Source organism: Scardinius erythrophthalmus, assembly GCF_964197995.2.
Source record: "Scardinius erythrophthalmus genome assembly, chromosome: 15".
NCBI classification, from domain to species: domain Eukaryota; kingdom Metazoa; phylum Chordata; class Actinopteri; order Cypriniformes; family Leuciscidae; genus Scardinius; species Scardinius erythrophthalmus.
In genome coordinates, this window is record NC_138235.1 from 28914035 (window position 1) to 28940456 (window position 26422).

At 36.1% G+C, this 26422-nt stretch overlaps 1 protein-coding gene across 2 annotated transcripts; it reads right to left on the minus strand.

Moving 5' to 3' along the window:
• Nucleotides 1-59: 59 nt before the first annotated feature.
• pik3cd (phosphatidylinositol-4,5-bisphosphate 3-kinase, catalytic subunit delta) lies at nt 60-26422 on the minus strand. 2 transcript variants are annotated; one of them, XM_081385862.1, is made up of 23 exons: nt 26138-26422; nt 24753-24909; nt 23671-23899; nt 22780-23006; nt 21232-21411; nt 18301-18456; nt 17044-17133; nt 15419-15637; nt 13673-13769; nt 13322-13452; nt 13154-13204; nt 12765-12932; nt 12147-12268; nt 10154-10297; nt 9965-10064; nt 9285-9463; nt 7623-7723; nt 7414-7492; nt 7005-7172; nt 5123-5246; nt 4002-4147; nt 3407-3539; nt 60-1385 (listed from the first exon to the last, which is right to left on the minus strand). In XM_081385862.1, exons 2-23 carry the CDS (start codon nt 24885-24887, stop codon nt 1251-1253), a joined length of 3114 nt encoding a protein of 1037 aa, XP_081241988.1. In that variant the 5' UTR covers nt 24888-24909; nt 26138-26422; the 3' UTR covers nt 60-1250. The 2 variants fall into 2 exon arrangements, with proteins under 2 accessions (XP_081241988.1, XP_081241989.1); XM_081385863.1 differs by having other exon boundaries at nt 24753-24906; nt 26138-26407.

Below are 26422 nucleotides of genomic sequence, written 5' to 3' on the forward strand. Positions count from 1 at the left end.
TAACTGTATGCAGTGGGTGTTATATATATATATATATACTGTATATATATATTTATTAAGATTAGATTGACTTTATCTCTTCTTTAAAAATTCACATTCTAGAGGACATTTAAAGATTCAAAATAAACAACATTTATGCATATGATGAGAAAAACCGGGTAGCAGTAGATTCAGAATACTGTGGTAATGCATTCTGGAACTGATTAAGCTTGAACTGGTCCGGAAGAGAAAACACAAGCTTGACTGAATCTCTATTCAAAATAGGCACGCAATTACCGGGCGTAATTTTCTATAGAGCAACAATATTCCACTTTTGCCCTGATTTATAGTACAGTAGTACAATGCATACATTTCACTGAACAAAAAGCACACTCTTTGGACACGTCTTTAAGATGGCTTGTGTCATCCCAAAGGCACAGAATACCCCACAAATACAAAATATTTAAGGCTCATCTCTACACTGACATACAAAATGTCGTATCATGTACACCACTATACAAAGGCTTTCCTCATGAACAATTTTCCTATTATACAAATAATTCAAATGAAAAAATACTGTTTTAAGGAATGTAAATATAGGAATGATACACAAGAAAATATGTACAACCAAACACGTTCATGTAAACAGAGAAACAAAAATCCTGAAACGAAAATGTAAACGATATGAAAACACTAAGTGCTTTCTTCTTCTGAACAACTCACTTATTTTATGCTGTACAGTAAGAAATTATAAATACATTAATCTCGCTTGCTCTTTGTGCAGGTAACACAAGTGTGACAGAAACAAACCAGAGATGCAAGGTAAATTAGTGGCACGCCAATAGTTTGTTAAATTAGTAGCTTCAATTCCCAGTGCATTGTGTTGCAAATACCACGTGTATCTGAAATTAATCTCATTTCAAGCAGTTGGTCTCACTAAAACAAATGTATAGCATCATTTACTATTACGTCACAGATGTAAACATTCGCTAAACAGCTGTTGATGTATGTACTTCCCTGCGAAAGAAAACCGCAGGACCTTTTTTTTTTTTTTACTCAGTTTCTGTATTTTGAACAGAATCTGGTCATATGTCGGTCAGAACTCAGTTTAGTTACTGCATTTTGCTTTTGCACGGCAGTATAATGCAATAAATGCCAGACAGCAGTGCAACATATATTATGTTCAAAGCTGCATTGGTTTAAATCAAAACTCAGCATCAAGAGGGGTTCGGTCGGTCGATCTCCCGTAGCGGTTTGTGACCGAGCGCTGTTTATCTGTTATCTTTGGCAAAAGTGTGCATCATCCAGTTCACCTTGGTCTTCCAGCTCTCTCTCAGAGCTTCATTAAATTTCACTTTAAAGTTCTTCAGTGCTTCCTCCTCAGATTTCCCCAGTGCCAAAGAGTCCTGTAAGAACAAAGATACAATGAAGGTGGAATTTCTGCCTAGTTATATTCATCATTCCTCATGTATAAAACTTTCCGTAGATTTCATCCTAAAGTTAGATTTTGCATACGCACAAGTTTTCAGATTTCAGTTTTCAGACCCCGTCTCCTCCTCAGAATAGCCAAAAAGGGAGCTTACAACACCTATTTTTTTCTATGCATAACAAAATTTGCATTTAATTTCCATGCATAATCCCATCCAAGTGATACCATGTTTAACGGTACAAGACATTAGGAAAAAATGAGATATGGATGTGCCGTCACATTACATTGCTAAAAATCATTCAGTTGCCTATCCTTGCCTTGTTTTAGAAAATATATCAAAATTATATAAAATACATTTCAGAGAAAGTTTTCAGGGAAGAGTTAATCTCACTGGCCAAATAGTATTTTAAGCGAATCAAATTTATGCAATTTTGCCTATAAGGTAAACATTTATTTTAGGATGTTTATATATTTTTAAAGGAAACAGTGTAAATTATTGTCTGACTCAGTGCGTCACTGACAAAGCATTAAAAAAACACGTGCATATCTTACGGTTTTCTTCAAGTTCGAACTTTTGTATACAATGGGATTTTTTTATAATATTGGGAAGACCACGAAAATGGTTATCATTAGGCTACTGTCTGTCTGTGCACGACACCAACAGCAGAGGTTGTACATGTGTCCTGTGTCATCGAACTTATTCAAACCGGCCAATGGACCATTCCATCACCGAGTGAGTCCTTCGGTGTCGGTCATTATACCGTCTATGTTGCGAAGCCATCTGCTTATACTGAGTCAAGTGCACATCATTGATCATTATTAGTGTGAAAATATTTGCTCAGAACAGTTAGTTCTACCATTTAGAACACAATTTAAAGTGGAATTATCATGCGCCAAGCAATCCTCGCAAGTTACAACATTAAAACACATCATGCCACAGGAAAAAATTGTTCAAAAGCAGCGCATCCACTACAAATAAGTCTATTTAAAAAATGTTGTAACTTCTGGATAATGATTTAAAAAAAATGTCAGTGCTTGACTTAATGAGAGTGGCATATGTGTAGGCTATATCAGATGTAAAACAGTTTAAATATTTGTCTTTATTCCGCTCACTCCAGTAAAAGAGTGCATACCATTCGGTGAGTACATATACGCCTAGTTTATCTTTTCTAAATCCCGATATGTGCATGGAAAATTGCATACACATTTCTAGGCTCATTTTGTGCATACGCAACGTTTATACATCAGGCCCTAGAACTTCTGTCGTCAGTCTGAAGGTTTGGCTACGCGAGTCTAAAAACTTGCTGACTTTGCTCACACAGGGTTTAACTTCCCCCTCAAAAATGTTTGTGCTTTTTTTGTGTGTGTCTTGTTACTACGCTTGTGGTGTTCCCACTCAGACAATTGCTTATAAATCTCTCCTTATGCTATGTTATTGCTAAATATTGGATTCAATCTTTTTATCAACACAGATGATTATTTATTTTTGGCACTGATTGATCTTAGGTCTCATTGATCTGAGCTTATGCACCTCTTTTTATTTTTTTATTTTTTTTAGGTGAACTGGCTTGAGTGAATTTTTTTCACTCAAACTCTGAGGTGCATAAGCTCTGATTAATGAGGCTTATGATCAATCAGTTCAAAAATGAAGTATAAAACCTGTCCTAATTAAAAGAAAACAAGTTGTAGCAAATCAGCAATAGTATACGCTCATAATGGAGGAGGAGCGATGATGAACCAGCTGTTAGCAGTTGCCTGTGCTGCATAGCATGTTTATTATTTTGGGGGCAAAGGAAAAAAAGGGTGTGTTTGTTTGGGTGTCGATAATAAATTTGTTTCAATCTTATTCTAATAACAAATCTGATATATAAAATTGTCCCCTAGCTGTCCTCCCTTTAGATTTGATATTTCATGCTTCTAAAGGACTAGAGAAACGGCAAATATCAGCAATCTCACGAGTAATAAATAATAAACCGTCTGTCCTGAGGTAATTCTTACCTTTAGATACTGGATGTCTTTGGAAGAACTGAGTTCAGGGAGTCCTGCAGCTTTCATCAAGGTAAAAAGATTCACAAAAAGAGTCCCATTCCGGCAAAGAATCTTATAGGCTTGTTCGCAGCACTCACGAAACCTGGCAAAGAGAAGCACACATGAACACTTTTCTTTTTCAGTTCTGAATTTTACATGTTCTCTTTTCCAACAAACCCTTCTATTTATTATCATCAAGTTACATATATATGCAATCTGCCTCAAGGTTATAAGCAGCCAACAATATAAGCAATTTTCTGTAAAAAAAAAAAAAAAAAGAACAAAAAGCTTTCTCAAAGCTTATTTTTGTGTGAAGGTTTTACACTGGTGTTGAACATTTGATAAATACTGTACTATACTATACTATACTATACTATACTATACTATACTATACTATACTATACTATACTATACTATACTATACTATACTATAGACGTTTACAATGGAAGAAACACTAAATGAAACTCAGAATAAGCAAACTAGCTTTGTGGAATACATTTTGAGAATTAAGACATTATTATTTATATATTATTTCTGAGTTGTTTATAAAACATATGAACTGACCGTTCAAATTTCTCGCTGTTGTTGGTCCGTCCCTCCTGAATTACATGGACAAAGTCATATGTCAGAATGAAAGGCACACGTTCCCTGTTGATCCCGAATTTGCTCTTGAAGTTCCCCAAAAAGTGCCCAAAATCTATGTGGAATAACTGCAAACAATACAGAGAAAATATCATTCATAACTTACAAAATGATTTATTTAAAACGAAAAGACTATTATAAAATTGCAGAAACCCTAGATTATGTGAAATAGAATGAAAAGAGCAACCCATGTTAAGGCACTCACATGGATGGCTGGTGCCATCTTGTGATATAATTTATGATTACACAGCACTTGTGAGTAGGGACGGGCGGTACCACTTATTTTGTTTTCGATACGATACGGATACTTTCATGGCCAGTATCGCCGATACCGATACCTCTAAACTGAACTTTAAAATTTTAACATTTCTTAAATTATTGAATTACTAAGAGTAAAATGGGTAATGATACCCACTTAACATTATAGTTTAAAGGCATTTTAACATTTAATATATGCCTTTATCGTAATTTATTAGATTCTATTTTTGTTTACACATGGTTAAAATTTTTACTTGTAGTGGTAACCATGGAAATCTACAAAATATTATAGGCCTAGTTGAACTATGGCCACTGTAGTAATGGTTCATTTTCATAAGGGACTGCCAAGTGACAGACAATTTAATTGCACAAAATATGTAGGCTCCAATTTCAATTTGTTTATTGTGAAATTTTCTGTCTTCTGTTAAGCATTGTTCTGGGCTGCGTTTTCCAAAAGCATTAATGGTTTCTTATGATACTTTTGGGAAACGTAGCCCTGTTTGAATGCATTGTCGGCAGAGTGTGAAAGCTCTCTGTGATTGATTGGTTATGACTTGCAGCATTTGCGTGTGTTCAGATGAGCAGGAAAATAGTTCTACTACACAACTATTCAATAACATAGGTCCAATTCAATGCATATTGTACACATTAAATTTCTTGTCAAATAAACAAAATTACTGTCAAAAAAATAAAAACACACTGTAGTATCGATATTTTTATTTGAGTTTTGATACTTTATATCGATACGCCCATCCCTACTCGTGAGGCTATGAGTTCATTCTTACCTGACCCGTTTCCCTGATCATGATATTGTCACTGTGACGGTCCCCAATTCCCAGAACATATGTGGCTACACAGTAGCCTGCGCAGGAGAGGGTGAATTCCTCAATGGCTTGATCCAGTTTATCCCTGAAAAAAATAGAGATAATAATATTTTAATTCATAACCCATTCTCATTCCTGCTTCCTTCCTGTTTGGTAACCAATTAACACACACACATTGGGTTTCCATGTTTTCCATAGACATTATTCATATACTGTACAAACTATATTCTATCCCATAACCCCCTACCCCTAAACATACATGCATGCAAACAAACATAATTAAAAACGTCAACATCATAGCAACTCACTATTCAACTCACTATCAACTAACAAAAATGTATGTAAAATAAATGTAATAATTTATAAAAATGCATTATAAAAATAAATGTATTTGTTGTATTTATATCTATCTATCTTCACACACACACACACACACACACACACACACACACACACACACACACACACACACACACGCAGAGTCACAGAAGTCTTTAGCACTGTGTTAAACATTTTCAGCCTTGATTTCTGTCACTTTATGACTCAATCAAGACATTCAACGTTAATATGCTGGGTGAATATGTAACGTGTCTTCCTGTTGAGCCCTCTTTCCACATCAGCTCAGATTCCATAAGACGCAATACTAGTAAGACTTTCATGACCTTCTCATACCAGTAAAAAGTCATGCAATGGCGGCCTTTGATAACCATTACTTTGATAAAAGTAAATAAAGTTCCTCGTCAAGCCATCAAAAACTCACATCTTGTGCATTACAATGCAAGTAACACAATGACCTGTGGTTTTACTGTAGTCATGAAATTGTAAGAAAATCATGCAATAAATTAAAATCAAAAATATGTGCAAGAAAAAAATTACATTTGTACCCTAGACACAGATACAGAAAATAGCTCAAGCTCATCAAATAATGCATTTTATTCCTTATGTCTCCCTTCGTTTCTTAAAGACAAAAATGTCCCATACTCTGATGTAAAAAATAATTATTTATGTAATTACTGTACATTTACAGTAAGAGGACAACCAGCAAACAGAACTGGATATGTCCACAGGGCATATATCTGTTTCAGACATATATCTGTTTCTACAGTCTATCGCACTCTAGTTTCAGGAGTTCAAAAGGTCATGTATAAACAGGATACTTCAGAGGAAAAAAAATCATGCATGCATCATAGTGAGTTGCTGTTTTTTTTTTTTTTTTGGTTAGCCACATACACTTACCAACAGTAGCTTTGTTAGTTGCCTAAATATTAAAACATCACAGAAATTATGTAAAGTCAGTCACGTCCGCAAGTACACTATATAAATAAGTGCTGATGCCAAAGGTTAGTTTGACCCCGAAAAGACCCCCAACACTCAGACTTCTCTAAACCAGAGCATTCCAGTAAAGGTCATTTTTTTCCACATTCTTACAAGATATACAACTTGCAAAATGAGACTGTTACACAATGCAACAAGCTTTGTGGTTTCATCTTAGTGCTTAGCTTGTATCCTTAGCTGTTATTATCACAAAACAATATGCACATCAAGCCACTTTGGTGGAAAACACCTGCAGTAGAAACAGAATGCACAGTAAATTTACTTCAATGCTGCACCTTCTGCAACCAAACTGCATTTGATGTTACACTATAGTTTCATAGAAACCAAAAGGTCAAATGAAGCAAGAGAGGTCTAACCTTCTAAGTGAGGTTTGAGAATAGAAAATGGCATGCACGGCTCCTGCAAATTCCACAAATTATGCAAAACTGGTCACTACGATACGCATAGTTGCAGCGATCACACCACGCGGACTGTGGGACGGTGTAAGGTTAGAGGGTTTGCTGCTCACCCTGGGTTCTTCGATTTGAGCCAGTTGAGAAGAGCGTCCTTATTGAAGGCAGCAGTGGCTGCACTGTTGCTGTTGTTTCTCTGGATGTTTGCAATAGTGTCCGAGTTTTTCACCACCTCGATGAGACCCGTTTTATTCCCGGTTGACAGGCATCCGTAAGGCAGCATTCTGAGACCCAATAAATGAACATTAATGGAAAGTATTTATTGTAATGTAGTGTAGTGCCTAAAATATGTCAAATTCTAAAAATGATATATACACAAATATATATTTATATATATATATATATAAATAAATAAATAAATAAATAAATAAATAAATATTTTGTAAGCGCTTATATATTGTTAACACTCAATTTTATACAAATTTATCAGCTTGACGAAGTTTAAACAAAGTTAACTATACAAACCTGAGGTCAAGACCTTCTGTTTTCCATAGAACATCCATCAGCTGAATCATCTGAAGGGTTAGCATATCCTGCCTCAGGTCTAAAAAACAGAGGGTCAAAGTGTTTTTCAATCACTAATTTAAAAAACAAAAACGAGAAGAATTTTTTTAAATGATGTATGTGCTTTGAAAGCAAGCATAAAATTAGGCAGCACGGCTCTATATCCATACCGTCTCCATTCTTGAAGATAATGCCCACAGTTTCATATTTGTCCTTGTACATCAGCCACAGCGGTTTCATCTTTGAGTCCATGAACTTACATTTGTCAGCGCTGAAACAAAGAAGATTAGCATCAAGAAACAGCACACATTCACATGGTTGCAAAATAGGCTCTTCGCTTTCTGGTAGCTGTTTGTACGTGACTTGTATGAAACGCATATGATCATTTAGTTGCATTACTGAATTAAAATGATTGAAATGATCAGTAATATTACATCATGTCGCAGATTCAGTTACAGCTTAGAAACCTGAGACAAACTATAAAATCTTAAAAATGCATGCGAGATTACCTGGAAAGAGTGTTATCATTAAATCTACGCAGCTAAATCACACGCCATCTGTGGCATGTTAAAGTGATAGTTCACTGTAATTCTGTCATCGTTTACTCACCCTCATTGTTCTAAACCTGTATAAGTTTCTTTCTTCTGTTGAACACAAAAGGAATGGCAACCAGCAACTCTTTGGTTACCAACATTCTTTAAAATATAAAGAATGTTGGTAACCAAAGAGTTGCTGGTTGCCATTGTCTTTGAAAACAAAAATACTATGAAATTTAATGGGGATCAGAAACTGGTCTTCTTCAAAATATCTTCTATTGTGTACAACAGAAACTCGCAGGTTTAGAACAATATGAGTGTGAGTAAATTATGACAGAATTTTGTTTTTGGGTGAACTATCCCTTTAACCAGAGAACTATAATTTATTTACAAGACCTGACACAACATCCTCTAAAAATCTCTTAAAGGAGAACTCAAGTCAATTTTAACATTGAGCTCATTTTTTTGTACATTTGGAGTGCGGTCAATACAGAGAACAACGACAAAAATCGGTGTTGCCTACACCGTGTTATCCTGTTTTTAAAATTTGCACCCTGTTGACTTCAATGGGGCAAGTATTAAACCTGCTTTTAGCCTCTTAACATCCTTGATGTGTCATTACAAGTGCCCAGAAAATGTGAGTGATTCCTTCTGAGTGAACACGAGTGAATCTGACTGCAGTAGATGTGAAAGAAATGTATAAAAATTATGTTATTTAAGCCAGCGCAAATACCTGTGTTTACATCCTGTTTTCGGTTGAAGTCCAAAGTAGTCGATTGCCGAGTTCACGCGCGTGATCATAGGTAACTAAACCTATGCACGTGAACTCGGCAATCGATTACTTTGGACTTCAACCGAAAACAGGATGTAAACACAGGTATTTGCACTGGCTTAAATAACATTATTTTTATACATATCTTTCATATGACACATCAAGGATGTTAAGAGGCTAAAAGCAGGTTTAATACTTGCCCCATTGAAGTCAACAGGGTGCAAATTTTAAAAATAGAATAACTCGGTGTAGGCAACACCGATTTTTGTCGTTGTTCTCTGTATTGACCGCACTCCAAATGTACAAAAAAATGATCTCAATGTTAAAATTGACCGGAGTTCTCCTTTAAGACAACCGAGTAAAAATAATATGTTGATAATAATATGATGATAATCAATTTAAAATTAGATTTAATAATTATAGATACCAGTATCATATCATATTATATCTTCATTGCAGTGACTTAGACTATAATTGTCATTATTAACATGCAACATATTTATAGAGAACAACGTGAATGGTACCAGAGTTCACACAGCATGATGCCTGGGTTGAGAGGGCAAACGACCTCAGAGAGCGCTTCCATGTACGTGTCCTGTTTGATGCACACTTTCATGTCCTCTGTAGTCTGTATTCTGGTCGCCTTCTGACTGCCTGATTTCACAAAGTCATTGAGAGCCTTCATCTTATTCAGAGCCTCGTTCTATAGGAGAAAGAGTAGACAATAAGTATACTATGCAAATCCATATGAACACATCCATATGACTGAATTAAAGCATCTGCCATTTAACAGAATTGTGATGATCAGTATTTGAGTAGGCATGTAAAAAAAAAAAAAAAAACAGCTGCAAACTTTGAGCAGCATAGTGCAGTTCCCCTTCCTTCCAGTGGTTTGGCTATTATTAAACATTCAAATAAGAAATATTCTGCTGCTGCAAAGAAAAACGTATTCCAGCACCCCTTACTATTTTTATACATGTATATTTATGTGCTTGAAAGAACATAAGCTGTTTATTACAAGAAAAGGCAAAACACAAAGTGACAATTACCAGAATGAGTAACTGAGAAAACAAGTCAAGTGTTAAGTTTGGGCCCCAAGTGTCAAAAACTGCCCTGAGAAAAGTTTTAGTTGTTTACATCTGGTCACAGCACGTGCACTAGAGAAATGAATTAGCTTTTCATATAGGGTTATAGCGCAACAAACCTGCTTCATCAAGATCTTAATGTGATAGATGCACCCGCGACAGTATGCCTCCAGAATAAGTCCAAATCTCAAGCTGACTGAGGGCACATGCATTTCTGACCTTTAGAGAAAGCAAAACCAAAGCCTAAATTACACAGAAAGGAATGGGGGCGCATTGCTATAGAGCACTATAAGAAGGTGGATTTATACCTGAGGTGCCAAAACAAGAAGTGACCTATTTTCTTGTTGGCCAGGGCTCTCTCCAGCAAAAAACGGGTCAAGTCACAATCCAGGTAGGATTCATACTTCAGAACCTGAACCAGTTGCAAGAGGTACTGAAAGAGTTCATCATCACTGTTGAGAAAAAAAAACACACATGAGATTTAATTACATTTATTTTTAACAATCTGAAAATAAATCACTATTAACTCTTAATTATCAAATTAAGACACGGCTCAATTCACAAGACAACAGTAAATAAACTCTGAAAAAAAGAAACACCCCTTTTTCAGGATACTGTATTTTGTAAAATCCAAGTAAGCTTTACAGATCTATATTGGAAAGGGTTTAAAGAATGATTTCCATGCTTGTTCAATGAACCATAAACAGTTTTTGCACATGCACCTGTGGAACAGTCCTTTAGACACTAACAGTTTACAGGTCGAATTAATGTCACAGTTCCAATGACTTCCAAGGACACTAAAGAGACCCTTATTCTGATTCTGAAAAGCAGCAGAATACAGATGCCTGAATGAACATGCTATAGTCCTGCCGTAGGGAGACATGAGGGCTGCAGATGTGAAGAGAGCAATAAATGGCAATGTCACCTAAAGACAATGGAGACAGGATCACCCTTGCAGTGCTAAACCACGGCTGTGTCTAAAATCGCATACTCATACCCATGTTGCCCTTATTACTGGACTTACATCGTCAGTTACGTTGCTTCACTGTTATTCACAAATCCTCACCCGTGGCCTCATGGGATAGTAAAATGTCCATCATATATGCACACTTCAGTAGTAGGTCATCCGGGTACTTTTTGCCTACTCTTTTATGTGAATTCGAATACTTCTTTTGTGACATACTGTTTTTCGCCTTCGGATGCAGCCCACATGTCCCCTCAGAACTTGGAAGAGTGGAATAACATCTCACAGCAAGAACTGGCAGGTCTGGTGCAGTCCATGAGGATGAGATGCACTGTAGTACTTAAAGCAGTTGGTGGACACACCACATACTGACTGCTACTTTTGATATTGTCCCCCGTTCTGTTCAGGCACTCATTATTCATTTTTTGTTTGTCAAATGTCTGAAATTTGTTCAGTTTATGTCTCATCTTTTTTTGTGTTCATACATATATTTACATGTTAAGAAATTTGCTGGAAAAAAATCTGTTGAAAGTGAGAGGACGTTTCTTTTATGGCTGAGTATATTACTAATAAAATGAATTATTAAAATGATCAATACAATGTTGCAATATTTACACCTGCAAGGTAGGCTTGGCAGCGATAGTCGGTGATACCGGTGCTACACTGTTCAGTTGCACGTCGATTACATCACTTGCCCACGCGGCACCGCCCGCCCCCCACCCTCGTTTTGTCTTTTTATAGTATATAAATAAATGAGCTGTTAGAGAACAGACACTGCAATTAAAAACTGAACGTGTCTGCTCAATTCAGCATGAGCCGAACGAGAGTCGCAGCAGAGATCAGCAGCAGGAGTCAGATTTCATTTATCATGTGACGAGAGTGAGGCCAGCTGACTGACAAGACAATGGCGGAAGATTTGGTTTCAAGGTGAAATGTAAAAGCACCTATTTGGCAATATTGTGGATTTCAACCCAATGCTAATGGATAATGCAAACATAATCCTTAAGAATAATAAACCCAACATTCAAGCAATTGTCGCTAATTCGAAAGCGAAAGTAAAATGCACACGGCCGCACTGGAATTCAAAAACTCCAAACTCCAAACCCCAACCCCGTGATACCGGCATAACCGGTGTTGTCACGTAGATTAACCGGTGGGAAAATTTCCTCACAGTCACATCCCTACTGCAAGGGCCATTTGAATGCCTCTACAAATGTTAAAAGCAATATAAATAAAGAAGTTTTTTCCTTCGATTTTCACATGTATGCAAGACAGAGACATGCTCTTTTTTTAAAGCTCTCAAGAGAGGGTGATATTAGAGAGGCAGTGCCACCCACCGTAAGTTCTTGAGGCAGCGGATGGTGAAGGAGCGGACATGAGGGTCAGGGAAACTGTAGTCTAGAAGTTCTAGAGCATGTAGAGCGGGCAATTCTTGCCATTTCCGTAACAAACCAACCATCTGGAGAAAAAAAAAAAATGCAGAGTGAGTGCACAACAGCCTCTCAATCCATAAAGTTTGAGAAAAACAAGCATTTTGGGTGGTTGTGAAGAATTAGCAAATCAATCCTGAGGCACCAAATCGAAATAATTTTAACAAAAAAAAAATGTTAGTTTAATCTTTAAGAATTGTTTTTAATGTAATGTAATTTAATTTGGAAGTACTTTTCCTTTTTTATTTTCAAAAATGAACTTTTTAACAATGATGACATGAAATAAAAGGATAAATTCAGTTTTTATTGTGCTTTATAAATAAATGATTGATTATTCAATATTTGTATTTATTTATATTATTAATTATTTTGTTTTGCTTTTTTGGAAACCTGTTTGAGAAAATGACTAAAATAAATTCATATAAAAACGTATATATGGCACCTTTTATATGGTATTCCTTAAATATTTAGATTTTTCACTGCCTGAAAATAATCATATCCCAAGGAACCAGTGGGTCATCTTACCTGAGCCACGTCCTCGTGTTTGTTCCACTTAGTGATGAGGAGGAGTTTGGAGAGGCTCTCAGGGTATCGCTGCCTCACTTCCCCTCGTAACTTCCACAGAAGCTCCTTCTCATCCTCAAAGAACTCTGTGTAGTTTTTATTGTCAACAATCTCTCTCAGTTTCAGGTGCTGAAAGAAATGTCAATTTCGTTGGAGATTAAAGACTACTAAAGTAGTTTTAGCATCTCTAGCGCTATGAATAAATCATTGGAAAAAGTTCAATGCTTCAGCAAACCACAACTCCTCTTAACAGTGTTGTAGACATACAGGCCCTAATGTAGTAACCATTTCCCTTTCATGATAGATCTGCATAACGCACCTCTAACAAACCAATGAATGCTATTTCTCACCTCTTCTTTTGTAGCAACAACCTTTTCACCATTCAGACCCAGTTCATTCAGCTGAAAAGATAATGACTGAGCATTTGTACACTATTTTCATAAATGTATGTATATATCATAAGACATTATGAGAAGAACACAACTATTAAGGAGAACCACAAAAAATAAATAAATCACCTTTTCGATTGGAGGATAATAAAGGGGGTGTTGTCTGATGTTGGGAAAGCGAATCAGGAGACCAGCCGTGCTGTCAGTGTTTGGATTTTTCTCCACAGTGTCCATAGGATTCAACAAATCACCTTTATCATCTGAAAATAAAAGTGATTGACATGTTTAGACCTAAACTGAGGTCCCATTGATCAAAAATAAGTAATTCAAAATAAGGGAACTTGGACACAACTCTCAGCAATACTAGATTATCACTCCTGTGACTCTGTACTGCAGAATCTCTAAAATATCTCAGTAACTGAAGGTCAAACCAAAAAAAGTAGCTGTAAATAACATGAGGTACTGTTCATTTTAATGTACCTGGGACGGATGGCCATGTGGACAGGGAAAATTCTCCAGTCTTCAGCTGGTCCTTGTAGTCAAACACCATCGTGTTAACCCAGGCCAATGGGCAGTCCTGTGGAAAGAGTCATTTGGAGGTATATTAACCATATTGACATTGCACTTAACACCACAGTCATTTAATGTGGGAGAGGTGACACTGTCATCTAAACAATGCAGTACACTAACGTTTCTGTTGTGGGAGGTGAAAATTTAACTGACTAACCAAATATTCCAGTAACAGCAGCAGTGATTTCCAATATACCAATAACTTAAATCTAATACTTCCTGTGTATGACTGTGAGTGTAGTACAGTTTTTAAGTTCAGTGCTGCTACTTGTGCAGAAGGACATTTCTGCATTTACTGAAGTATTTTTAGAAAGGTTTTGTGAAAGCTTAAGAAATCATGAAATTGTTAAGCCAATAAAATGCTATGCAATATATTTGAGAAAATCATAATAATTTAGTCAAATATAAAAGGTAAAAGTAATATGGTTAAATAAATAACAGCTTGCTGCAAAAAGCTGACCATTTTAACAACGTCTAACTAAAAAAAAAAAAGTTTCAATTCCAATTCAATTATCAATGTATCAATTCAATGTTGCCTAAATCTACAGTGGCGGTAGGCTATATATTAATACACGTTTTTAAATCTTAAACATGATTCAGAAGAAATTATTTATAAATAATGTAGATAAGTTTGAACTTTAGCAAATATATTTTAAAATAAGGATTATTATTGAATGAAATTCAACATCTACATGTAAATATTTAGTGAAAATCTAGAAATAATTATAAGGTAAAAAGAATCTAAATGTTGAAATCAATATGGCTTAAATCTACATAGTAACAGCAGATATAAATACACCTTTAAACTCTTAAATGTGATTCTGAAGAAGTTTTTTATAATAAATTTATTAATGTATGATTCATAATAAATTGTAGAATAATTAAAAATAGAATTTCATGAAATACTTTCTAAAAATATCCTATCCCATGTACATGTGAATATTTTGTCAAAATCTAGAGACAAATAATTTGTTAATACATACATTTCTAAGCCATACGATTCATCAGCCAAACATAACACATTTCAAACTCAAGATGGTCAAACATTTGTTTCCGTCAGAACTTGTACAATGCGAGAATAACAGAAGGAGACATTTTTTTCTCTTCATGTGTTAAACCCATGTGGACGACTTCTCTAGTTCGCAGAAAGAGAAGTAACACTGAAAGCAGAAGTGGATGCGTTGGCGTTGAGCCACGGCAGCCCACCACCATATACACACAAACACACACACACACACACACACACACACACACACACACACACACTTTGACACCTGGGAATTTCAACACTGCGCCTGCATTTGACGATGCACACTATCTTTCAGAGAACAGGCCACGAAGAGACGGGCTGATGAGTTCTGATTTGACATCAACTAGCTGCTCTGTCCTAACGTTTAACTTGGGTTACTCACATTAAGCATGAAATGGACCACAACATCCTGTCATAAGGGTTTAAATAATATTGCATCCTGCTGATTATACTAGCAATCATGTGTATGTGCAATTGACTTGGAAACAACATTCACTGGGAATGTGTTCGGCATCCATGCATGTCAAACACTCCAAGTATAGCATCTGTTATGTGTCTCATCTCTCGTCAGTCAGCCTGTTGGTTGCTAAGTGACTCGTTTTCTGTTGAAATGAACTGAAACATACCGCTCTTTTGTTTTTCTTCTTGGTAGGGCGCTTCTTGGTCTTCTCGATGACGCCATAGAGGGCAAAGCAGAGGCGGCTCATGCGAGGCAGGTCACTCACGTTGATGTCGAACACTAATTTCTGGTCCCATACAGGATCAGAGCAAACGCTGACCTCATTACTGGTCACCACTTTGCAGAGGAGCTCACTGCCATGGTAGAGCCCAGCCTGAACCACCAGCTGAGAGAAAGATAATGATTGCAGAGCAGGAAATTAGTCTCAAATCTCCTTAAAGAGTACAGTTTTAAGCAAAGGGAACTTCCTTTCAATGTTTTTTTTTGTTTTGTTTTTTTATGAAAGAATGTATGAATGAATGTAGTGAGTTATGAGGAAGTAAATTAGTGTCTGGCAAGAAAAGCAAGTTAGGGAGAGCAACTTGTTACACAGTTCAGTTGTCACAAGGAATATGTTTTCTCTGGCAGTGGTTTTGTTCGTTTGTTTGTTTGAAAAAAAATAACTTAAATTAACTATAATTTATACTTATAACGATTTAACGTTTGTGAACTCTATCTTCCAAACTTAAACTTTACAAAATTATCATATTTTTAATATAGATGTTGGGTAAACAAATAACATTCATCACACTGTCAACTACATAGTAAATAATAAATGCTGTCACACACGTCAAGCTGTCACGCGTTTTAATTTTATTCAACAGATTGTTCGGTTTTATATTTTTGCTGTTTTATGGATTATTTTGTCCTTTACAACCATTGTATTTAATGGCATTCCCATTGACAGAAAAAAAAAAAAAAAAAAAAAAAAAAAAAGCCACCACAGTTTTCACTTACTACAGCAGGGCACAAATAAAATGTCTGAATGCTTCCTTTAAAACTGAAACAGAAAATATGCCAGAGAACAAAACTTACAAAGGTGCTAAAACAAATCTCGATTCAGAGCTCTTTGGCAAGAGACAAGCAAAAATTGGCACAAATAACAACTGAGAAGAAAGCAAAAAAAAAAAAAAAAAAAAAAAAAAGAGAGCACAATGAGCGGCAGAGAAATGTTGATACGCATCAATTCAAAAGTCTGAACTTATTCTTACATTGATGAAAGCCAGAATTTCTTTATTAAACAGTTTTCTTTGAAAACAAATTACAGCACATGCTGCTTTTTACATGGAAAAATGCCCTGTCATGCAAATGTATTTAACATTGTACACAACAGCAATAATTGTGCCTCAGGCTAGATTGAAAAAAAAATAAAAAATCTAACCAGCCTACATGCTATTCTCATGAATATTTTAAAATAGAAACAACCGTCCAATGTCTGTTGACTTCTCCGACAAGCAAAAAGGAGATGCAAGTGGTGAACATAAGCAACAGTGCTGGCCTTTTCTAAGAATCTAGGCCCAAGAGAGAGAGCCGTAAAGCCAGATAGTCACTCCCCACTTCCTGTTTTGATGTTTCACTTAACCGCTTCTGATGAATTATGGGAAATATGTGGTCAGGGTCACATGACCACAGTGTTCATGATTTCACCCCTCACTACCTGCCACAGTTGAGACGCTAAACAACATAATGTGCATCCCACAAACAATATACAAATGCAGACAAACAAACAAACAAACAAGCAAGCTGTTTTACCTTCATGCCTTCATCTGCATTCACTCGGCTACCGTGTAGAAGGTATATATAGAAAGGCTCCTGGATAGACCACAGCGAAGATGTGTTTTGCTGTTGAGAAGAAAATATACACAGTACTTAATTTTAAACACATATTTTTTTCGTAATTTCTTCGTAATTTTATTGCAAACTAAAACTCTAGTGTGGGAGGAACGTCTGTGTACGCCTTTCAGCATGCTTAACAGTTACAGAGAAAACAAAACCAAAAGAAGGAGGAACTAACATGTGTGTGAATCCAATGTTGCGAATGTAAACCAAGCAGTGAATTTGGTTCAGTATCACGCTTTCATCTAATATCAGAATATCATATATATCAGGCAAACCACAGGACAAACGTACTTAGTAGTGTTGAGGAAATTGATTTGAAACTGTAGATAGCAAATTTAAATTGTTAGCTACACTACAAACTGCTAACAAACTGTAGACTATATTAAAGAAATTTTAGAAAGCAATATCTTTATAAATACATAACTTGAATAATACAGGCTACAATTTATTTTTTCAACCAAGGCAAGGCAACTTCATTTAAAGTCAATTTCAATTAAATCTCCAAATTAACTAATTCACTACAAAGAATCATAGTTCCCAAAACAACATGACCAAAAATAGCATTGAAGCATTTTGACACCCTTCACCCTTTATTGTTTGAAAATGTCAACATGCACTCACAAGAAAAATAACTATTTTACGAGGTGGCCTTTCGAATATGTATGATTTAATGTGTATGAAAACGTACAAAGTTTTGAAAAAACGTAAACATGAAGCTCCACACCTAAATCTAATCGTCAGTGGGGCGTTAAGTAGATCATATGAAAACATGAAGGCATGAATTGATAACAATTTTCCAAAATCTAAATTTCTTACAAATTGCCATATTAGTGTGAAAATGTTTTAAAACAGCTGAGCTACTGTCATGCTGATGAAATATTCAGTTTTGATAAATTTAATTATTTACTTTTTTTCTCTTTTTTTTATTCCAGAAGCTTATACAACTAGGACAGATAAACATTTATGCTCCATCTCATTAATTCAAAGCATTTCCATGAAGGGGTCACAGATGTCCAAAAATTTACCACGGGTAAATGATTTCAAGCATGTCGCACTGCAAACCAAGTTCACAGAGGTTGAAGTCTACAACACAAGCTAACAAGAAGAAACCTGACAAGTAGTTCCTCTGTTAATAACAGATCGTGTTCCGGTGTAAAAGTGCCATCTCACCCTTTTCAGAGGCAGCGGGGGCGGTTTGGACTGAGCACGGCTTCTGGACACCTGATTATTGAGGCCACCCTGTTCCTCCTGGTACTTGATGATGGCTGAATGATGCACCACAGTCAGGTGTGGTGTAAGACCTCCGTGCAAACATGTGAAAATATACTGCGTGTGAAAAAAAAAAAAAAAAGAGAGACCATAAAATAAAGAAAAAAAGAGCTCATTTGCTCACAAATCATACCCTAAATCCATCTTCTTCCCATAATTTCTTATCATCTCTCCACTTTCACAATCAATATATTGACAAAAACTCCCAAAAACTGAATGACGTAGAGCAAGAGTACACATAGATAGATGGAAAGGGACTGAAATGGCAGCCGAGGTACAGATGGTTTTATCAGTTCCTGTTTTCCAAAATGTAGACTATAAAGACTGGACCAGATCCAGTACTCCTCGACTAATCATCGTCAGATCCTGCGGCCTGTTCATTTAGGTAGCGTAATGCAGCTGAAATCACATTATCCTCAACGTAGTTGATGTTTTGAAGGCTGGTAGAGATGTATGACTCATCTTTGCAGGTACAAGCAGTTTCTAAATCAACAACTGTTTCAGAGCCGTGAAGTTCTACGATGAATTCAAATCATGGCCTCTTTACATCGCAGCAAAATTAAATAAAACTCGCAAAACAATAAGACAAGATATAAAAAGACATGAAGCAGACATCAGTGAGAGCTGGGTTGTATGTGCTCGTCTGGGGCCGGCTGCAACTTACAACTTACGCATTACTAAATATTTTTGAGTTGCACCATTAAACTTAGTTTTAATATTATATTATATTAATATATATTTATGGAAGCCTCCTATCAGGAGTAACGGTTAGAATAAAATAGCAGACTGACGGAACTGCATCAATAAGCTTTTGTTTTCAGACTTCAATTCTTTAGTCATATAGATAACGCTGACATTTACACTCACTTATATTTAAGAGAAAGAACATTATGTGATGAATAGATAACTTTGTTAACTGCTCTTCAACACGAACCGGTCTGTGTTGAGCATGTCAAATAAAATCAGTCATAATAAATAAATGTAATTTCTTATGTTTTTGTATCAGTATATATATATATATATATATATATTGATTGATACTTATTCATTTCAAATACAGTTTCTGAATGTTCTTTACATCTAAAAATACCTGGAAGGTGTCTTCCATCACTGTTTTACTGTGTTCTTACTGTTCCTGTGCATTTTATAATAATTATGTGGGGTCTGCTGTTTTATTTCTTGTTTTAGCTGAGTGGGTGTGGCCTTAAAGAAAGCGCTAACTACATGGGAGTGCTCATTTTAGCTATTTATGGAAATGTATGTTTGTTTTATCCATCCTATTTATAGTATTTATTTATTCGTTTTAACTCTTGTTCTTAATCATCTTGTGTATCTATTTGTTAATCATCTGGTGAGGCAAGGGTTAATTTTAAGAAAATGGTATGTTTCAATTATCAAGCGGGTCAGCCACCAGTAGTGGAAGGGAGGATTGAAGGACGGATCATGGTATTAGAGATTTAAACTAGGTTATTGAAGCGTTGTCTGAGCGCACCGAAACTCTGTCCTCAGATGCAAAGGAGAGTTTGTATTGTTTTAGTACACAGCAGTTCTAGTTTTTAGACTGTTTTAATTGATAACCTGGTTTTATTTCTCTTAACCATATTTTTTTCCACATTTTGCACATCCGCTTTAAAAAACACCTTTTTGGACAACAAAATCGCTCCCGTTTTTACATCATGGTGTGATTCTCCTTAGTGACCACTCGGGTCCCTATCACATACCTATTATGTTATTCATGATTAAGTAGTATCGTATTTAAATGGCAATGTATTTTTTTCCCATCAGTTACATGAGGCAAAAAAAGTTAGAATGAAAAATAAAAAGAAATTCAGAGCATTTAAACAGCATCTGTTATCGTATTTGAAGGCTGCTATTGGATAACTGAGGGTAAGCGCCATATTATGCGACTACGCATTACTTTACAGAGAGCTTACGACCTACTTGCTATGTTCTACCTTAAAGTCCCCCTGTGCTTAAAATCAAGATATTTAATGTTGTTTATATGTCTGTGGTGTTTATTATTATGCTTTAAGACATATAAATGACAATATGCTGGTGTTTCTGACATCACAAACTACCTTGCAACCAATCACGTCAATGTGTGGATTGACTGGAGGCGGGGCTAATTTGCATCTGCATAGAACCGCGTATACTAAATGAATCAAGAATGTAGTTACATTCAAGCTATTTTAAGGCATGAATACATTTTCTTTTTAAAGGAAAAAACTTTTAAATATGTCATTTTGGTGATCAAAGATAGGGTTAAGTAGAGCTGCACGATTAATCGTTAAAAGATCGCGATCTCGATTCAACACCCCACGCGATCTTAATCCTGCATTTCTACGATTCTGCCAATGATATTCAACGAGATAACGTGCTAGGGTTGGAAAGGATCGCACTAGATTCGGTTCGCACTAGAGATAGATAGAGAGAGAGAGAGAGAGAGAGAGGTGGGGCGCGTGTCAGATAGCGTAGATCTTTAAAATAATAAAGCTTTTCAGAATCATGAGAGAATCGTGATCTTTTTTCCAAGCAAAAAAATTGTGATTCTCATTTTAACCAGAATCGTGCAGCTCTAGTTTTAAGGGATAAAATTATTGACTACAGATGGACTTAAAGAACAAACTGTGCAACCGATTAAAAAGTACAGAGTTAGTTACAAGCTAGCTAGTAGTTACTAGGCCTCTAATGTGGACTTTACATTCCAATTTAAGTAAGAAGTTACGAATGGCAACAAACCTACCCTGAAGTCTCAAAGTGTGGTGCTTTCATACGAATTTTAAAGACAATGTAACTGTGAAGTCGAGAAGATGTTGATTTTCAAAGACTTACTTTAAACTGGCAGAGTGGATATGTCCCATAAATGAACTCCAATCTCCCGTTAACCTGAAGAGTGTAGTCCTCTGGCTTCTCCTGCTTTGCCGATCGAAACACAGTGGACTTCTTTCTCAGGGCGTTCCGTTTCAGAACCATCGGCAGGTCATGTGGATCTTGCTGGAGAACGAAGCTCTCCTACAAATTAAAAATATGAAATGCATTCAATTAGAAGTTATACTCAAGTTCAGCGTTTCTCAGAAAACTCCCTGAAAAGTGATTCAAGTGAGCGTCCGTTCCAGCAATCTGGGTTCCAGAAGAAATTTGCCTTTTCATTTTCTTTGCCTATTCATTCTTCCATTACAAAAATTCTACAGAATATGCTGAAGCTATTGACAATACATCATGACTATAATATTAAAGTTTAACAGCACAAGTATAAATGTTTTTTTAAACATTGATGATAATAATAATAGGAAATGTTTATTGAACAGCACATCAGTATATTAGAATGATTTCTGAAGGATCATGTGATACTGAAGACTGGAGTAATGATGCTGAAAATTTAGCTTTGCAACCAGAATATAACAGATATTTTAAATTGTAATAATATTTTGCAATATTACTGTTTTTACTGTATTTTTGATTAAATAAATGCAGTTTTGGTGAGCATAAGAGACTTACCAACCCCACACTTTTGAACGGTAATTTATAATTTTAAAAATGAATACAATAATGTAGACAGAATTTTTATTTTTGGGTGAACTATCCCTTTAATATACAAAAAAAAACTGAGAATGCAGGACTGCCAAGTTGATTGAGAGTGTGGGGAGACTATATGTTTTGATGGGAGTGGGTGGTCATGGTTGCCATGATCCTCATTTCCATGGTAACAGGGACTTCTCTGGGGTCTGTGAACAGTTTGTGTTATGAAAGCGGTCCTTGGTTCAAAAAAGTTGGAGAAAACATGCTCTAGATATAGTAAAAACGAAGAAAAGGTGCACTCACAATAGTGCGATTAATTACTCATAAAGCAATTGTTTTTCTCTGCAAATGCTTTTTCGAAACAGTCTGGCTTTTGATGCATGCCATGGATTATAAAAACAAGTGTTGCTGGAGTTTTTTTTTTGCACGCTTCAGTTCAGACTCATTGCAAAGTTAAAGATCATAGGTACATAACATTCACGTTGAGTGGGTGGGGGATTGACAGGCAACACAACACATATAAATACTATCAAAGGCCTCACTCTGGAAAACTGGGTCAGTGAGACCCATGTGTGCCTGTAGAAGCTGCAGTGACATCATCACTGTGTCAAATGTCTCCTGACTGTTACGATTTTTGAAATCAAAGGCAGAAATATATGTCAGTCTAAAATTAGACTTTTGCATGTTTTGCATGTGAGGATTAAATTGTCAATGGCTACATAACATGCTCAATTTTACATTATCAACACAAACAGAAGCTAAATAGAATTATACTGAAGAAATGAATTATCCAAAAGTTAAATTGTAGCATAAAACAATTGTATATGAATATAACCCCATGTAAAATATGACTACACTCACCTCACTGCCCTCAAACTTCACATTGACAAGGATCTTTTTAACACTGCGTGATTTCCCAGATTGTGCCACTATAGAGCATGGCTCCAAGTCACATGGGAAGTTGTACTCCATCCACTGATACCATGGCAACATCTGGCGCACCTGAGCACGCTCTTCACAAAACGTCCTCATTTTTGTTCGGAATTCATTCACCTCGTGGTTCTTTTGGGAGTCAAATTCATGATGACCTGTGGAGACAAAGTTTTTAGCAAGATATAATAAAATCAGAAAGCTAAAACTGCGCGGACACCATTTGATTTTGAATTCCGAAAGTAATTGCAACAACAAATAATAAAACTACCATAGAGTGAGACCTCTCTGCGACGCAAAAAAAAAGGGCTGCAAATATGCTCTGAAAGTGTTGTAGAAAAAAACAGCAGGGAGGAACAATGCTAAATGCAAAGAATAAAACCCACAAATCATATAATCATGTGTATTCAGAAAAGCAAAATAAAAGGGCTAAAATGACTTTTAAAAGAGAGAAGAAAATACTTCCCATATTTTGTTGGCACCGAGTCCAATGAAACCTTGTGGTATTTTTGAGCAAATTCATGTAACACTTGGTAGTAGCTAGTTGAATTAGGCAGAAGGAAACACGACAGACTGTGTGACACATCCTTATTCTTATAATCATTAACAAAACCACCCAAGGTAAGAAAATATAAACAGGGAAATGATCGAAATCAGGAGATCTTTAGAAACCAGACGGTCCAAATAAGTCTGTCATGCTCATAAATTTAAAGAAACACAAATTCTTGTTAATTGCTGGACAGCTGCCAAAACCACATCATTCTGCTGCAGTGCTGAGTAAAGTCAAAGATGAGATCAGATGAGGACCAGTGTAACACAAACCTTTCCCAATAAGCAGACTGATCTGGGTGGTGATGAGCTTCTCCACTCTGTCTCCCTCCCGGGCCACCAGCCTGAGAATTGGCAAGAACGGCCGGACGTCACACAGGCGACGCTGCTCGTCTTCCAGCTCCTCCCGCTCTGCAGTCATGTTGATGCAGGTAAAGACGTAGGCATCCGGATCACTTAGGGCACTGAACAGAGGCTCGTTCTTGGCATTCTTCCACACCATCTAAGACACAAATCAAGACTTTAATGTGTTCAATGGGTCTGACTGCAGTCGGTTCATATCATTTTATTGCAGAGCATCTAATAGCAGCATACGCGGTGCATGCTGGTAGGCTTCCTGACCAGTAAGACTTCCTTAGTCAACCAGCTTCACAAGAACAAACATGCATTTTAGGATGGCGAACATCATGCCTAAAGTGGTCTACAGCTAAACCAGCACAGAAATAGTTTGTTAAGCAGAGAATACTTGTCAATAGCAACTTATGTTTTACCAAGCATATTGATTATATTATTGTGTGCCAACTCATTTGTTCAAACCAATACTTTTGTGTTCTTGAAATGTCCTGCAATGTGACATGTTACACTAAAACTAACTAAAAGTATTTAAACAGCATTTTACTTTTTATTTATTTATTAATATGGATTATTTTAATTATTTATGGATTATTTATTATTATTACAGGTGCAGTTTTATGACCTCTTATTTAAGAAGTTGTCTATTCAACATTTACTCACCCTCATGAACGAATCATTCAGATCAATTTGTGAACCAAATCAACTGATTCATTGAAAAGTTTCATTCATAAATTGGACATTGCTAGGTCTCTCATGAACTTCCAAGGAGCTTTAGGGCGAATGTTATGATTTTTATGAATAATGATTTTAATTTTGTTATTTAATCTATTGAAAGACTTGTGCGGAGCACATTTGTGATGTATTTTTTGTCCTTTTTTAGCCTAAAAGCTTGACGTTATTTTAAAAAGTCCATGTTATTTGTCAGCTACCCATGTTCTATTACTTCCATGTCTACAAACTTGCATTTTTAGTGTTTACATTTGGTCAGAAGGTCTCCTCACCTTCTTGACTGCACTAATGGTGTCACTGCATGCTACGGGAAAGTTGAGGTAGATCCCAGTGGGGAGGAGGAACTCCATGTTGACCTGTTGCCGACCCTCCCACACATCCTGCATGCCGTAGACCCCCGGCGGCATGATGCAGGAAACTCATCTACTGCTGAACACAGATAGGCACTTTAACACAGATCAAGTAAAAAAAAACTAAACATGCATGAAATGTTTACTAGCTGTTACAACCCACTGAACCAGTTGCACAGAGGCAGGGAGTGACCTCAAGACGTGCCATTAATATTCAGTGAGAAGAGAGAGAAAGCGTGTAACATATGCTGCATAATAAATAATTATTAAGACACTTTACTTGTAAATTTGTCGCACAAGCCCACTAAAAATATAGTATATAATGTTTAATATCACGTTATCATGGTTAGTAGTAATCCAATGCGAAAGTAAAAGAGTAAATAACTGAATAATTTTAAATAGATAAAATGTAATTGGCACAGAATTGTTTCTATGATCAATACAACTTCAATTTCTCAAATTGTTGTAACACTATACCTCAAGAAATAATATTAATATACAGTGAAAAGAAGAAGTATAAATATACTGCATTACAAAATATTTAAATATGCAGCATATGAGATGATTTTATTTAGAATATATTATTTTTGAGGCTCATGTTCTACAGATTTAAAGTTTATAATGTCTTAATTAGCATTATATTTATACTTTTTCTCTTCTCACACAACGTATTATATTTTTTTTACAATATGCTAAATAGGCTACTACTGTAACGTTGTATGTATGAACCCAATGACCTGCTTAAGGAAAAGAAAACAGTGCATACTAGAGTACTCCAGTAATCCAGTCAAAGTAAACAGTAATATTTTGTAAATACAGACAGTTCCTTTTTTACATGTTAATTTATATGTGCAAAAATAAAAAAAATAAACTTAGAGCAGATTTTAAATGCATGTAATCATAAACAGAGGCATGATGTTCCTCACATGAGATTGTATACTAATCAATATGTAATATCATATATGCTGTGCATGTGTATTCAGCACACACTGCAGCTCTGTGATGAATTGTCAGACTGTCTAGGATTACAAAGCCGGCTGGAGGGCCAATATCCGAGAACGTGGCGCACATCATCTCACATTTACATAGCAATTTCACAAATTACATCCTCTATTTTGCACTATGAGTCTGTCGACAATATATGCTGTATATAAAGTCGTATCGACAATTAAATCACATTATTTACGATTCATTTTAAAATGGCAGGTGTCAACACATCTTCGCGTAAGCCACCACGAATAAGCCTCGTTTCAAACTCTCGTCTCGTGATTGGAAACATGAGACAAAATATGACAGCGTGAACTTACCTTTAAGCGTCACCGGTGGTTCATTTCTCCATCTTCAGAATCAGCGATGCTCCTTTACTTTGACATTGAAAATTGATATCTCCCCGGGGCGTGAATTTCGGTCAAGACGCCAGTATTTGAATGGCGCGAAATGCCAGCAGAAGTGTTGATAATTCTTTAGTGATTGGAGGTGGTAAAGTGGCAGTCTGCTCTGCGCGTTGAGCAGCGCGTTCCTAACTCGTAGGGATCATCGACATAGTTGTGTAGTGTCTCTCTCTCTTCCTCTTTCTCGCGCTCTCTTGCTCC